This window comes from Xyrauchen texanus, chromosome 15 (genome assembly GCF_025860055.1).
Source record: "Xyrauchen texanus isolate HMW12.3.18 chromosome 15, RBS_HiC_50CHRs, whole genome shotgun sequence".
Classification (NCBI taxonomy): Eukaryota; Metazoa; Chordata; class Actinopteri; order Cypriniformes; family Catostomidae; genus Xyrauchen; species Xyrauchen texanus.
Genome location: NC_068290.1, coordinates 25,939,236 through 25,955,292, shown reverse-complemented (window position 1 = coordinate 25,955,292; position 16,057 = coordinate 25,939,236). Strand labels below are relative to the sequence as shown.

Sequence of the window (16,057 nt, the reverse complement as noted above, 5' to 3'; positions counted from 1 at the left end):
GCCATTTGTGTAATGTTGTATCACAATGGAGAAGAGATTATTCCCAAATGCATCTCTGGGATAGTCAAACCTCAATGGAAACAGGTCAGAAGGGTCTTTGTCATTAATCTAAGAGGTATGTCTGTGCATCTGCTTTGCTCTTAACTTCTTAACAGTTTTTCAGGCCTGCTGAGTGTCAAATGCATAGGATGAGATTAACACCTAACAAACCATTATCCATTCTTTACCCACTTTTTACAGCAGATTGTAGATTAACAGAGGGGGTGAATGGCAATCATAAATAAGGCAAGAGTCTGATTCGTGGTGCATTAGAGGAAGGTCAGTGGATATTGGGTTTACTGGAAGGGGCATCATGTTGCAATGGGGAGCTGGATATGTATGATTACATGATTTGTTGCCTGGATTATTATTCCATACTCTAAATGGGAGATTTGTAATATTCATAAACAAATGCACTCATTTACGAGGGATTATTTGTAATCTCGCTCTCCATCTCTTTTACCCCCTCTGCATAACTCTCTCTCCCCCTCCCTCTTTCTGTCCCTCACTCATTCCATCAGTGCAAATATACCACAGTCAGTGCACACCTCCCCTCTCATCCTCCCTCCCTTTCTTCCCTCACTTGTTTTAATGTACTGTAATGTAGCTCAATCTCACTGACTGCTCGTGTACTGCTCTGTTAGCCACTTCTCTCTTCACTGTTAAATATGCTAAACAATAATTAAAAATAGTATACAAGTATTAATTATTAATAGTAATACATAAAGTATTAAGGTTGCATTTAATCTTACAATGTTTGTTACAGTGTATTTATTTACAGAGTAATACTAATGAACTGCATACTGTGAAACTATATTGTAAAGCTGCTTGTAATTAAATATTGTTTGATTTCTATATTAAGCAATCATAGATACATGTAATGTGTACACATTTAAATTAAATGTTACCTAAAATACTTAAAATAAATTATGTATAATTTATGAATTTTTAAAATATTAAACATGAACATTAATCATAAACTTTTAGAATAAATTAAACCATTTTTAATCTAATAATAATAATTATATATTAATAATTGTATTATTATAAGATAGTATTAAAATAAAAGAGTAATAAAAGGAGAATAATAAATGACTCCCATTTCCAAGTATCCCATTCAATGTTTCTGGATTCTTTAATAAAAGCATCAGATTTCAACACAACCAGCAAAGGCACAAACATGTACACACTTTCACATTTATAGAGACATGGTCTGGGGCAGTCTGAGATAAACTAGTAAATAAACTAGTGTTCATGAAATGACGACAGGGTGCATAGATTGCGTGGTTTTCAATGTCCATGGGCACCGGAAAGATGGGCTGTCTGTCATCTGATTGGCTCATTCACCTGTCACTCTTAAAGTTCATCCCGTCTGCCTGTCACTCTTTCCCTCTTTTTGCTCCTGACTTGGCTTCTCCCACTGCGGGCAGGTGTTGAGGTGCTATCTCCATCACCTTTCTCCTCTTTTACTACACTCTGTCCATCTGCTGCCCATAAGGACTCCGCTTCTTCACGTTCCTGAGACAAAATAAACATGAGTTACTGCTTCAGCTTTTTGTCCTTATTGCTTGTTAAAAGATCTGTTACTTTGTAGTCCTAAAACAAGAAGAATCAGCAATATCGATCGATGGATTCCCTCAGAAACTGATTTTGTTGAACAGCGATTTTCCTTTTATAAAAAAAATATGGTAGATCATGTAAAATATAGTTTTATAAATATGTAGTTTTTTCACAATAGCTTTTTCCAATAACGATTTACATTTACCAGAGAGTAGCGTCACAACGCTATATTTGTTAGCCGAGGGAGTAATCAAACACACTCACCTACACCATTCTCTCTCTCTCTATCTCTCTCTTTCTCTCTCTCATGTAGCACTGGGAAAACCAAATTATTTAAAGGGGTCATGACATGAGGAAAACAATTTTCCTGGATCTTTTGACATATAAGAGGTCAATGTCCTATAAAAAACATACTGTAAGTTTCTGAATTCAAAATTTCTAGTTCTCTATTTCCTTCATATTTTGATGTCACACTGTGGTAGACATTTGCATCAGACCGCCTCAACACAACAACATATCAACTCATAATTTACATTATCACTTCGGTCGCCAGTCCAGTAGCGAGAGCAGGTCAGACAAGAACAGATAGCCAATCATAACAGTGGCCGTTTACGGTCAAGTCTTAAAGGAGAGGCAGCACCAAAACAGAGTGTTTTTGACAAAATGAGGGTGAAAAATTATAATGTTTTACAAATATATGACTGTTTATGATGCAAAAATATCACTGAAATAAAAAAATTTACCTCCAAGAATATAATAAAAAGGCATTTCAGACCCCTTTAAGTTAATTGGTTCTTTCGGACTGTCCATATAGATGAACCTGTAAAAATAAACGATTTCTTTATATTTAGTGTTGGGATATTGTTATAGCTTTAGTTAAATGTTGATGGTTATGATATAATTATGATCCTGCATGTAAATATATCTACAGAGCGTCTTATGAAAGTGCTTTAATGGAAGAAAACCTGTCCTTTTGTACAAAATCGTTTTTTTGATTAGTGATCAAGACATTGTGTGGAATCTTTAATATAACATTTTTTTATGTCATGTTTTTTTCCAAAATCACACAGAGGGCAATCAAGAAATCCCTCACACCTGCATGCCAATCTACATCTTAATGTAATCCTTCCTCATGATCACACAGCTTATTTTCATGAGCTGAATGTGAAGCTAAACACTATTAAGTGTGACAATACTGCAGTATATCCAACAGACTCTCGCAGCACGTGCAACAGACTCAAGATGTAAATTGGAAATGGTGTACTCCTCTCTTGCAGTTTCTTGGCATTGGCACATGTGCCATAGGTTGCTGACCCCTGGTACACTTAAGTTTAGCTAGCCAATAAAGTTTGATATGAATTGAATCTGCACATTTGATCCTATTATTTTTTCTGTTTAACAATTTTTAACAAACACATGAAACAGAATAGCAAAACATAAATGCACAGAATCAACTTTTAACCCCTATTATTCCCCTTCCCTCTCCCAATCCACAACCTGACCCCTGTGGTCAAAGCCAAATTACACACAAAAAAACAAAAAACAAAAAAAAAAACATAGCTATCCCACTTCATATTAATCACCCCTAGGTTGCCTAGCCTTCTATCTGACATCTCCTCAAATGCCTCCACCCTGCCATCTCTATGCACCACTCCCGAAATGAGGACGCACCATCCAACTTACATCCCCTCAGAATGATCTGTCTACCGATCATGACACTGGCTAGGACAACATTTCTAATGTATTTATCTCCTATACTAATGACCGCCCCATCACCTGGGGGCAATGGTCATTAGTCTGGGGCAAAATGGAATTTGAGTGCCCAATTGCCCAATACGTCTTACACAAAACTCTGAACCTTCAACCATAATTCTTGGATCTTATCACACCACCATAAAACAAGAGTTGAGTCCCTATCTTCTGATTGGCATTGCCAGCAGGTGGGTGTGTCTTTAAAACCAAGCCTAAACAATCTAAAGGTGGTGCAATAGAATTTATGTAAAATCTTGAATTGTATAAGGTGCACCCTTGCATCTCTAGATATAGACTTGATGTTTTTTAGAATCCTAGCCCATACTCCCTCCTCCAATACCAAGTTTAAACCTTTCTCCCATAATATCTTGAGAAGTTAAAGCTCTGTCCCCCAGACTCTAAATTAGCAGGGAGTAATACACTGATGCCTCATGACCTTTTCCTTAATTAGTAATCACCACTTCCAGAGGGGGGTATGCTACTCCCAAAAATAGTACCATGTAGGTTGCGCAGCTGTAAATACACAAAGAATTGAGGAATCCCAAAATGTTGAATTTTTTTTTCAAAGGATCTCAACACTCCACTCTCATATAGGTCAACGAGCATATTAACCTCCTCCACAATCCACTCTGACCAGCAGAAAGGGGACTTATTAATACATAACTGAGCTCAGCCATATGCTCAAAGCAACATTTAAATAAATGTCTGAATTAAACACTCTGGACACTTTTGCCCATACCTTGAGCAAATGCGAGATAGCAGGGTGTAACCTAACTTCTCCGGTTAGTTTGATAGGAAGGCTTTGGAATGGCGAAATAGGAGCAAGAACTTCCTGTTCAATACCAAACCAGGGAGGGGATCTCTCAGGTGGAAGGGAACAGTGAGAAATATTTCTTACACTGAATGCATAATAATAAAACAAAATCTTGGGTCGGCCTAGCCCACCTTTGTAATGTAATCTGGGACGTTTACCATTCCAAATGAAGGACTTTGCTATGCTGTCAAATTGCTTGAAATAAGAGAGGGGAAACCAAGAGGGACAGATTGTAGCAGGTAGTGGAATTCATTTTAATAAAATGAACCTTCCAAATCATAGATAAAATGTAATGAAGCCCACCTGCCCACAAGGCTCAAAAACCTTTTTATTAAAGGGTTAAAATTAACTAAATCACAGATTTGCTGGGAAAAAAATACCCAAATGCTTAATGCCCTGTTTGGGCCACTGGAAGGCCCTGGCTGAAAAGCTGTTATTGGGAAGTGGGCTGTCAGAGACAAAGCTCTGGATTTAGACCAATTAACTCTATATCCTGAGAATTTAGAAAAGGAATGAATAATTCTGTGAAGGCAAAGCATAGATCTAATGAATAATAAACGAATAATAAAATATAAATCCACGTAAAGCAAAAGCTTATGCGCTACACCTCCAGCCACCACCCCTGGAAAATCATCCTCCTTTCTTATCATAGCAACTAATTCCAGGGCAAGACAGAACCCTGCCGGGTGCCCCTAACCAGAGTAAAATATTCTGAAATGAATCCATTCGTTTGTACCACCACAACTGGGTGTCTTTAAAATAACTTAATCCAAAAAGTATTCCCAAACCCATACATTTCCAAAATCTTACAATAAGACTGAACCGGGCTTGTGTCATGGTTGGCGGAAGCCTTCCATTCTTTACATTTACATTTATGCATTTGGCAGACGCTTTTATCCAAAGCCACTTACAGAGACCTTATTACAGGGACAATCCCCCTGGAGCAACCTGGAGTTAAGTGCCTTGCTCAAGGACACAATGGTGGTGGCCGTGGGGCTCGAACCAGCGACCTTCTGATTAACAGATATGTGCTTTAGACCACTACACCACCACTCCTCCTCTTTAATGATTCCATATAAACTTCTAACAAAAGTGGAGCCGGTTCTGTAGCATAAGATCTAAAAACCTCAACAGCAAAGCCATCTGGCTCATTGATTACCTCGCCAAGCTCTTCCAAGGTTATCTCAGAATCAAGAGAATTATTTTGCTCAGTCATCAATTTACGAAGTTCTAATGGTTTCACCAAGTTTATAATATCCTCATCAGTAGATGAAGATGTGGAACAATAGAGATAAAGATAGAACTCTTTAAAAGCATTTTTAATATCAATAGCTGAGGTAAATATTTCACCACTAGGAGATTTCACTGACGGAATGGAAGAAAAAGACTCTCTCTGTTATATATATATCTAGCCAGAGTTTCCCTGCTTTGTCCCCTAACTCAATGTATTACTGTCTTGCTCTGAATAACCAAAATTCAACCACCCGAGACAATATAGTATTATATCTGTATTTCAATTCTCTGAGGCCATTAGAAGACATTCGGTGCTTCAGTTCTGTCTCGGCACTTTTAATATTCCCTTCCAATTCCACGAGTTATCATGCTTTGGATTTTTTGGTGAATGAGGCATAATGTATGATCTGGGCCCTAAGAACCATCTTAAGTGCCTTCCAAGCCACGCCCACAGAGGATACTGAGGACCAGTTGGTCTCCCTTTAAACATTGATTTCAGCCTTTAACATTCGTTGGAATTCAGGATTTTGCAAAAGGGATACATTAAAAAAACTACTATATAATTTCCCTTTCTCCATATGTGGCAACACCTCTAAACTCACCAGGGTGTAGTCTGAGAATAACATTTTTCCAGTTGAATTGTTGTTGAATTCATCAACAACAGATGAAATGAGGGGAAAAAAAATCTATTCTAGAATAAATCTTATGGACTGATGAATGTATAGACCCTACCAGATGGGTTCAAAAGTTGCTAAATAACTGTAAGACCAAGATTTTTACACATCCTGTGAAGTGTCAATCAGTTCATCAAAAGATTAAAGTCTCCTCCCAATATTATATCACGAGGGGTGTCAGCAGCTTTCAACATCCCTTCAAGATCTATAAAAAAGCCCTGTTCATCAACATTAGGTGCGTAAATATTAGCCAAAATATGACTTTGCCCCTGAATTTCAGCTAAAACAATAATGAATCTTCCTAATTTATCTATATCTGTTTGAGACATTTGAATTGTAGATGTTTACTTATTATATAATGACTCCCCTACTCTTACTTGAGCCAGCACTAAAGAAAACATGTCCACCCCATATCTTTGCAAATTTTTCAGCTTCCTGGGGGGAAGAATGCCTTTCTTGAAGAAACACTAAATCATATTTCTTACGCTTAAGAAGAGAAATAGCCATAATTTTTTTTAATGGGGTGCCCAAACCAATTCACATTCCCTGTGGAGAGAGACAATCCACTCATATTGTTTGACATTTAGACGCAAGAAAAAATTGATTGTGTGTCAAAAACAAAATTATAAATACCACAAACCAACATTAGTGAAACATACAAACCCAGAACTTCCCACAGAACTAAACAAACAGAAAAAAGAAAAATGTGCGCATTAACCCCCGCGCACAACAGCGCCAGCTGCCGTCCAACCCTCTAATCTCAAATGGTCCACGTGCGCCTATGAGAGCCCCCGCGACAACTTTGCCAGTGGATTGCTCAAGTCCAGTGTTTATATACAAATTTTGTAAGACAGAATTTCACAACAAAATATAATATATAAAACAAACACCAACCAATAGGTGGATGTGTCGTGATCCTACACATCCGGTCCCGTATTAGGCTAATCAAGCCTCCGAGAGGGATAAAGGTCGACTGCAGAGGATCGTGCGAGAGAGAGAGATAGTTTACGGACATGTCCGTCATGTGTGTGTTTGTCTTTTAAGTTTATCATTAAAACTATTATTTATATTGTCAAGCCGATTCTCGCCGCCTCCTTTCCATTGATCCCTTTACACTGGTGCCGAAATCCAGGGTGGAGGAGGGATATGCTCACCACTACCGTCCACCCCAACGGAGCAGCCGCAGCCATCTGCCGGGGGATGAGGAGCCCAGCCGCCTGGAAGAGGATGACGGCCGCCGACAGCGAGGGGAGAAAGGGCTCCTAACCGACTGCCTGGAGCGGTCAGGGCCGCTGCCAGGGGAGGGGAGACCCCTTCTGTTCCCCGAGAACGCTGAAACACGGCAGGGTTTGAGACCACCGACCGCAAGCGGGGAGGGGCTTGCTGCCAACCGCCTGGAGCGGGAGAACTGCTGCCAGGGGCGAAGGAGACCCCTTCTGTTCCCAGAGAACGCGGCGGGGCGTTCCGTCCGCCAGGGGCTGGAGGTCTGCCTCTGATCCGCCCGGAGAGGCGCGGCTGTCGTCCGATAGAGGGTGGAGGAGTGGCCGAGGAACAAGCTGCCGCGTATCAGAGAACTGGAGAGTAAGAGTTTTTTTTTTTACATCTCTCTCTCTCTCTCTCTCACTGCCGCTCTGCGTTGGCCTTTTCAGTCTCTTTTAAATTTTACAGTGTTTTTTTGGGAGGTACTACACCCGTTACAGGAAGCACCCCCCCAGTTTAATTATTTCTGTTTCCCTCCCCTTGTCCCCTCCCTCGTCCAGGTACACGGGGATGACCTGCCGGCAGACGGGGCTTAGGGCACGCCCTCCCCCAGGGAAAGAGGGGGGGGGGTGTCCGTCATACTGGGGGCACCCCAGCCTGAGAGAACGAGGGAGGAATGTGGCAGGGCGGAGGGAGGGGCCGGGTCGTAATCCTACACACCTGGTCCCGTATTAGGCTAATCAAGCCTCCGAGAGGGATAAAGGTTGACTGCAGAGGATCGTGCGGGAGAGAGATAGTTTACGGACATGTCCGTCATATGTGTGTTTGTCCTTTGTGTCAGTTTATTATTAAACTATTATTTACATTGTCAAGCCGGTTCTCGCCTCCTCCTTTCCATTAACCCCCTTTACAGTGTAATAAACACAAAGAGCATGTAGATTCATCCACAAAACTGTCCCGAATTGGTGTTACTCCACAAAACAAATTCCAGCAGCTAGGCGGAACCAGCACAAAAAGAAAAAGGTTTCCTCGAACAGTCAAGTGAATGTTCAGTGAGTTGGCCCATTCGGCTTCTCAGTTGTTATACATCTAAAAATATTTTCTTCTTTAAATAGCTTTAATGCAGTTATCTACTTTTTGTAGTTTAGCAACACTTTTTTTATTTATTTTTTATTTTATTTACAAGAGTAGCTTGACTGTAGTGTCACTACTTAATGAGAAGCATGTATCTTGGGAAGCTACAGTTTCAAAGTATCAGTGGGACAGTAATAAATATATACAGTCTGAGGCAAATGGCCCTTTATAGTTTCTCACCATATCTCTGTGTTGTTTTTCAGTGGTGAACCAGAGTGCCAGTGCACATCGTCGACCAGCCGTTACTGCAGTAACACCATGAGGATTGACAGGTCCTGATGTAAAGCCAACAAGTCGCCCACAGCTTGGTTTAACCTTTGCCTGAAAGAGAGACCAGTGTAAGTGAAACATTATTTATAAATAGATTTAAGACAGCTATATTAATTTGGGCAGAGCTCATGAATTTGAATTTTTTTTAAAAAGTCAATATTGGGAAATTGCACTTACAGTGACAGTTTTAGCATCTCGATCAGTGAAAAAGAATTCACCTCCTTCAAAATCATCATTCAAGTAAAGAACCGCACTGCAAAGGCATCAATACATGCAAATCACATTGCGTGTGCATAACAGTAAAGTCAACAAATTAAGGTGCCTGGTAAGACAGACGGTTTCTGTTTTTTTATCAAATATCTTTGTGTGCCATTGGATCTCTACATTTGAACAGATTGTTTTAGTGATTGTCTACATCTATCAGGTATACACATCCATGTACCTGAGGTCTCGATGAGTGAAAGCAGGAGGCTCTCTCCAGCACTGCCTGGTTTCTGGCTCCAGTATGCAGTTATCCACATGAACTGGATGAGAAAGATCTGACCGCCCCTCCTGGTGCCCTTCACACACATATAGAAACGTACGTATATCCATGGAGGAAGAGTTTCTTCTTAACTCTAACGTTCTATAGAGATCTTTACTGTTTTTATGTTTGGGACCCCAGGCAGGATACACTTTTAATAAAGAGTAAATAATGAGACAATTGTCCTTTTGGATGAACTTACTTTATCAGTGTATACACCAATCAGAATATCTTAGTATGTAAATATTTACTGAATTTATTCATGTTTTATATTATTATGAAATGACATGAACCAGATACTTATCTGAGCTATAAACAGGTAGTAAGTGACAGTACTGTTACAAAACTACACATTTGCCATACCTGGGATGGCAGAGCGGCACACAAGGTGCGTGAAGGCAAAGAAGAGAGCAGAGTGACTTCTAAAGTACGAGTGCATCAGAACTTTTGCAGTCTCCCCAATCTCATGCAGCAGTCTAGCATCTGATTGGTTAACCAGTCCATCCTGAGCCAACTGGAAAACAGATGTATATTTATGGTAAGTGTTCCTATAATTGTATAAATCATTCTAGTATGTTTCATGAGTGAGTGAGTAATATTCAACCTTAAGTGCTCTGAGAACAGTCAAACCCTCAAACTTCTCATGTGGCGTGTGCGGAGAGCGTCGCCCCTGGTAACCATCACCCACTGATGCAGAGACCTATCACCAACACATGCAGAATGTGATTGGTAGGCTGATTGGAATTTCACAGTAACTAATTAATGGGCAGATTTTTGAATGATTATTGAAAAGCTCACGGCAGCCAGCTGCATCACACGATCACATTCGGATTGGGACAAAACACCATCTAGCACAACACGATTGGTCCCATTCAGCACATGATCATCCATAGTGATTGTTACGCCAACCTCAGGAACAGAACCACCTGGGTCAGACAGAATAAGTAAGAAAGAGAGAGGAAGAGAAGCAAGAGTTTATAAGTTATTAAAAAGAATGAAAGGAAGGGGATTTGAAAAACAAAACAAAAATACTGTACCTAGGGGGTGGAAATTTATTTATTTATTTTTCCTGATTAATGCAGTCTTTATCAGAATAACCTGATATTAATTCTTAAAATAAATGAAAATCTATCTTTTAATCTATGCATTTTTTCAGTGGATGTGTGGAAACTTTTACTGAAAATTATTTGCAGCATGCCTCCCCACTTTCAGGAGGTAAAAATATTTGGAAATATGCAAATGTGAAATTACAGTAAACACAGAGCACGAGATACAACGTATTTTATGCACTGTAGCAATATGGGGATTACAGTATGTAATATAATTGAAACGGGTCTGTTGATGTAACTGAAATACTCCCAAATAAATCAACATCGATTTAAAATCTGAAATGTACCCAAATGAATCGATAGAGAATCAAAATGAAATCTGAATCTAATTGAAGCTTGTGAATCACAATTTAATCAAGTTGGGAAATCAGTGCTGATACCTAGCCCTCCTTGTACCTGCATAAAATCCACTGTCATCCACTTCTTCCACTTTCTCTCCCTGCTTCAGTTTCTCATGAAGTTGTTCTTTCTCCACTCTGAGAAAAATGAAAAGGGATGAAGCTCCCAGTAAATTTATCCCACCAATTCCCTACCATAATATTTGTCTTTTCTTTTCTCACCTCCAGGTTTCTCGCAGTGACTCGGGCACAACTTCCTCGGGTGTCCACAAATCCTGCCAGGGACAGACAGTGAGACTGAGGCCTTTTAAGGTTAATTTCAGAAAGGAGAACAAAAGGTAAGGGGTGAAACACACACACAGACACACAGACACACACACAACACACACACACGGAGGCATATACCGGGTCACTGAATTTAAAGTCCAAGTTTGCCATCCCAAAGTACAGCAATCTCTTCTCCTGCAGGGCTCTGCTGACATACAAGGCAATTTCCTTTAAGAAATCAAATAACAAGTCTGTATAGATCTGCACCATTGGCTCATCCATTCATCTTAAACAGACAGACCCATCTATCAATGCAAAACCATAGTCTTTCTAGCCATCTCCCATGTGTCATATTTACTCCTTTTTTCCATCCATTACACTCGTGCTTTACCTGAATGGGACCCGTTTCCTGAGCCTCAGTGTCACCCTCTAGATTTTGGGTGTAAAGCTGCAGGTTACTAAGGGAGTCTGAATCTGTGGGGTAAAAGAGCAGCAGGGAGCGCAGTATCTCCACTGCCCCCTTCAGGTCACCAGCTGAGGGACACCAAAGATTAGAAAAGAGAAGAGTTTTGTGTCAATGTTACAATAGTGTCCTTGCATTAATTATAACTTTCAAGAAAGTGGAAATGCCTCTTCTCTTTAAAAACATTACTGACCAATCCTACCTTAGCAACTGTTGTCATCTGGCAAATAGAGATACATTTTTGCTCTTTTCTAATGCACGTCTACGGATGTCCTGTGTGTTTGTATAGTTTCATGGAATTTTACAGAAATTATTCAAAAAATATGGTAATTTGGAAAACATGGTTGCTGCAGAACTTATAATAGTGACACAAGAATCCCAGAGAGGATATATGCCACCTGAAAATCATCCTGTTTACAGAAATCTCCAATTCATTCCTTTGGGAAATTCTGTAAAGCATGTCTGAGCGAGCAACAGAAACCAAGTGTGGCGGAGCTTAGGGAAGGGTCAGTTACATTTGTGAATGAAAGAAATGGACTAAAAAAAATGAAAACAGATGAACAACACGTTCATGAATGAAAACATTTAGATAATCCCAAATAACAAATCACTAGTAGCAACATCTCACCTTTGTACTGAGCTATATGAAGATGCTCCAGCTGCATTGGCAGGAAGTCCTCCAGAGCAGAAACCCTTCCAGGTCGAGTCGACACCAAGGACACACACATCTGTTTGCATGACAGCAAGGAGAGAGAGAGGGCTTAGAAAAAGAGAAAGACAGAATGTTTACTGGTTTATGCCATCAAAACATTCGGTTATGCAATTCAAAGAACATGGTAACAAAATGTATTTTCAAATATTAATTTGCAAATATAAGAGGGTGAATATTATGGAACATACAAAAACTATTCCTTGAAACAATTCGTTGTTTCACTTCTACTTATCATAATAATATATATATATATATATATATATATACACACAAACATTTGTATTTCTTTACAATATTTTTTTATTTTTCACCTGCAGCTCTCTCATAAGCCCCCTGTACAGTGTCTGGCTCCTCTGGAAGGACCTGTGATGCTATCACACATAGAGCTCTGCACTCTTCTGTCTGCTTGAGCGTCTCGTTCACACACTCTTTCCACTTGTTCACTGCCTTCACCCAATCAGATGAGCTCTCAGCCAAAAGGGCTGCATCATACATCTCCTGAGACAGATAAAGTAAGTTAGGAAGGATGAGAAGATGGGTAGAAAGAGAAACTGAGGGAACTGGTATATAGGAAAGCTGCTGCGGTTAAATGGATAGTTCACTTTAAAATGTCAATTCATCATTAACTCACCTTCATGCCATCCCAGATGTGTGTGAATATTTTTCTTCTGCTGAACACAAATTAAGATATTTAGAAGAATATTTCAGTTCTGTAGGTCCATACAATGGAAGTGAATGGTGGTCAGACCTTTCAAGCTCTAAAAATCATATAAAGGAAACATTAAAGTAATCCATATGACTCCAGTGGTAAAATACAGTATATTTCTTCTGAAGCAATGTGATAGGTGTGGGTGAGAAACTGTTCATATTTAGGTACTTTTTTTTTTTTTTACAATAAATCTACACTTTCACATTCTGAAAGTGAAAGTGGAGATTTACAGTAAACTTTTGATTGAAATAGTGTTGAAATATATCTGTTTCTCACCTAAAGTGATTGCATCGCTTCAGAAAACATATATTAAACCATATATTTATGCTGCCTTTGTGATTTTTGGAGCTTCAAAGTTCTGGCCACTTGCATTGTATGGACCTACAGAGCTGAAATATTATTCTAAAAATCTTAATTTGTGTTCTGCTGAAGAAACACATCTGGGATGGCATGAGGGTGAGAAAATGATGAGAGAATTTTTTTAGTGAACTATCCCTTTAAAGTAAATGACTAATCACTGTGTGATTAAAACGAATAGAGGAATTTTCATAATAGAAGTTGAGAGAGAGGTAAAGGATAAGTATATAACCGACAGGAGTTGACTGTTTAGACATCCAGCACACAAGCCTCTAAGTCTCTAAGGTAAAAGCATTCTCGGCCAGAGTAAAAAGAATTAGCTAAAATTATACCCTGCACAACACACTAGAAACCAAATTGACTAGTTTGACTTACAGCAATGTATTTACATTACTTATGGACACAAGAGTTCAGACATTAGTAAAATGCACCCTGCGAACATGACATTCAACATAAAAAAAATGTGTTATCTTAATGTCACTATACTCACCCAGTGTTTCTCATGCTCACTCTCTCTGTCCAGGAAGGATTCGTCTTTAACTTCTGTCATTCTCCTGTACTTCTCAATGTTGTTCCTCATCTCCAGGTGGCTCGGATTGGCCACAAAGAATGTGTGAGCAGCTGAAGCTGCTTTCTGCAGTTTATCCAACTGTACAGAATGGGAGGAGAGACAGGAATGTTTGGTTTTAAGGATTTTAAACCTTCAAAACATTGACCTACTGACCTAGGGCTTTCTCAAGTCTATAAGAAATAGCTGCATGGTTTACTTTCACAATATTCTCAAAGGCAGTCCTTAAAAGTCTAAATGTTGTTCCGATTCTGTTATCCAGGCCCTTTCAGATGTGAGTATTTCTGTAACTGCTGATCTCCTGGGATTTCTGCGTTTAACAGTCTCTAGAATTTACTCAGAATGGTGCCAAAAACATCCAGTGAGTGGCAATTCTGTGGATGGAAATGCTTTGTTGATGAGAGAGGTCAACAGAGAATGGCCACACTGGTTCCAACTGACAAATAAGCACTCTGTACAGTTGTGGTGAGAAGAATATCATCTCAGAATGCTATTCTGAGATGCGGGTTGGTGCTGTTTTGGCAGCACAAGGGAGACCTACGTAATATTAGGCAGGTGATTTTAATGTTGTGGCTGATCGGTGTAAAGACCTATACATATCGATCAGTCATAGTACCTTGTAGTAGGTAACTTGCAGGAAGTTGTAAGGGTTGCGTGTTCCAAACTCATACTCAATGTCTGAAGATACTGGGAGCAGGGCAGCCGGAGAGACGCTTTGACCCATGCAGAACTTCACACACTCGGCACGCAGCTGCATCCATTCCAGTGTCCTCAGGTCCCAGAGACTACCTTCTTCTGGGTCTACACACCAACAACAAAAAACACAGTATGCATATGCAAATAACTAAGCTAGTAATATAAAACTCCAAACTCCGGTGTTTCATAGAGTGTTTTGTATTTTTTAGCATTATTTTGACAGTCTGTTTCAAGCACTAGAGTGGTAACACACAGACAATGCATTCCAAGTCATTGAAACACACTGTGATGGTAATGCACAAAAACACTTCGTGCTGCTGTGCAAAGAGTTAAGAATTACCCAAGTAAGAGAGTGTGTCGTCTCCTGCTGTTAAACACTCGTCGTGACATTTTCGTCTAGTTCTCAGGAGCATGTCTCGAGTGGATAATGATTTCTCTATGAACTCCGCCGCTCGCTCCCATTCCTCCATAAAATATGCCCGAACCCCGCGGTAATAGAGCTCATCGTATGGGGGTAAAAGTCCGGATAAACTTTCTGAAGATAGTCCACTGCTTGCAGTTATAGTTGCATAGTTTAGAGTTAAGAAGAACGCTGTTTTCAGCGCCACGTATACAACAGTGTTTGAGCGCAGCGCCATAATGCAGAGACTGTAGTTTGGATGTGAGGACAGAAATGAGGGAAATACGTGCCTGGCAGGCAGCGAGGTGTGTGTGTGTGTGTGTGTGTGTGTGTGAGAGAGAGAGAGAGAGAGAGAGAGAGAGAGAGAGAGAGAGAGAGAGAGAGAGAGAGAGAGAGAGAGAGAGAGAGAGAGAGAGAGAGAGAGAGAGAGAGAGAGAGAGAGAGAGAGAGAGAGAGAGAGAGAGAGAGAGAGATGCAGAAATTGTCCCCAGAATAATGGTTTGTATTTATTTACAAAAACGTCTAATGAATAAAAAGAAAGTCCCCAATTAAACAGCATGTATGTACGTGTGTGTGTGCTTATTGTAGGCTGGCCTATGGGTTAAAAATGTTACCGGAGGAATGTTGCAGGTTCAATACAAGTTGAGCTCATAATAATATTGATTACCACAAAAAATATATATATTTTAGCTTGTCCCTCCTTTTCTTTCAAAAAAAAAAAAAACATGGGTTCCAGTGAGACCCAACACATGCGTGCGAATGCATTAAGAATATGAATCACACAAAAAAAAAAAAAAAAAAAAAAAAAAACAAGAAAAATGTGAAAGTTTAAGTGGACATTGATTGGATAATTTATAGTAAAAAATTGCTTAAATACCCATCAGTTTCTCACCCACACATATCAAATCGCTTCAAGGCATTGATTTAACCAATGGAGTAATATGGATTACTTTTATGCTGATTTATATCATTTGTGGAGCTTCACAATCTTATTGGCACCCATTCCCTTGCGTTGTATGGACCAAAAGAGCTGAAATATTCTTCTAAAAATCTTAATTTGTGTTCTGCTGAAGAATGAAAGTCACACATTTAGGATGGCATGAGGATGAGTAAATGATGAGAGCACTTTAATGTTTGGGTGAACTATCCCTTTAATAGACATTTTTCACAGACTTTTATGACGCATTTCCGCCTTATTTAGCAGCGTAAATCTCGCATTTTTTATATTATAATTTTTTT

At 39.5% G+C, this 16,057-nt stretch overlaps 1 protein-coding gene across 1 annotated transcript; it reads right to left on the bottom strand.

Annotated features, from left to right (window-relative positions):
• Positions 1–1,149: 1,149 nt before the first annotated feature.
• On the bottom strand, positions 1,150–15,121 carry p3h3 (prolyl 3-hydroxylase 3). Its single transcript, XM_052144309.1, has 16 exons — positions 14,759–15,121; positions 14,339–14,523; positions 13,645–13,803; positions 12,400–12,586; positions 12,005–12,136; positions 11,305–11,447; positions 11,052–11,141; positions 10,869–10,921; positions 10,705–10,784; positions 9,998–10,125; positions 9,804–9,899; positions 9,563–9,713; positions 9,119–9,236; positions 8,854–8,929; positions 8,587–8,727; positions 1,150–1,557 (listed from the first exon to the last, which is right to left on the bottom strand). The coding sequence occupies exons 1-16, from the start codon at positions 15,054–15,056 to the stop codon at positions 1,396–1,398; spliced, it is 2,199 nt and encodes a 732-aa protein (XP_052000269.1). The 5' UTR covers positions 15,057–15,121; the 3' UTR covers positions 1,150–1,395.
• Between the last annotated feature and the right edge of the window lie 936 nt (positions 15,122–16,057).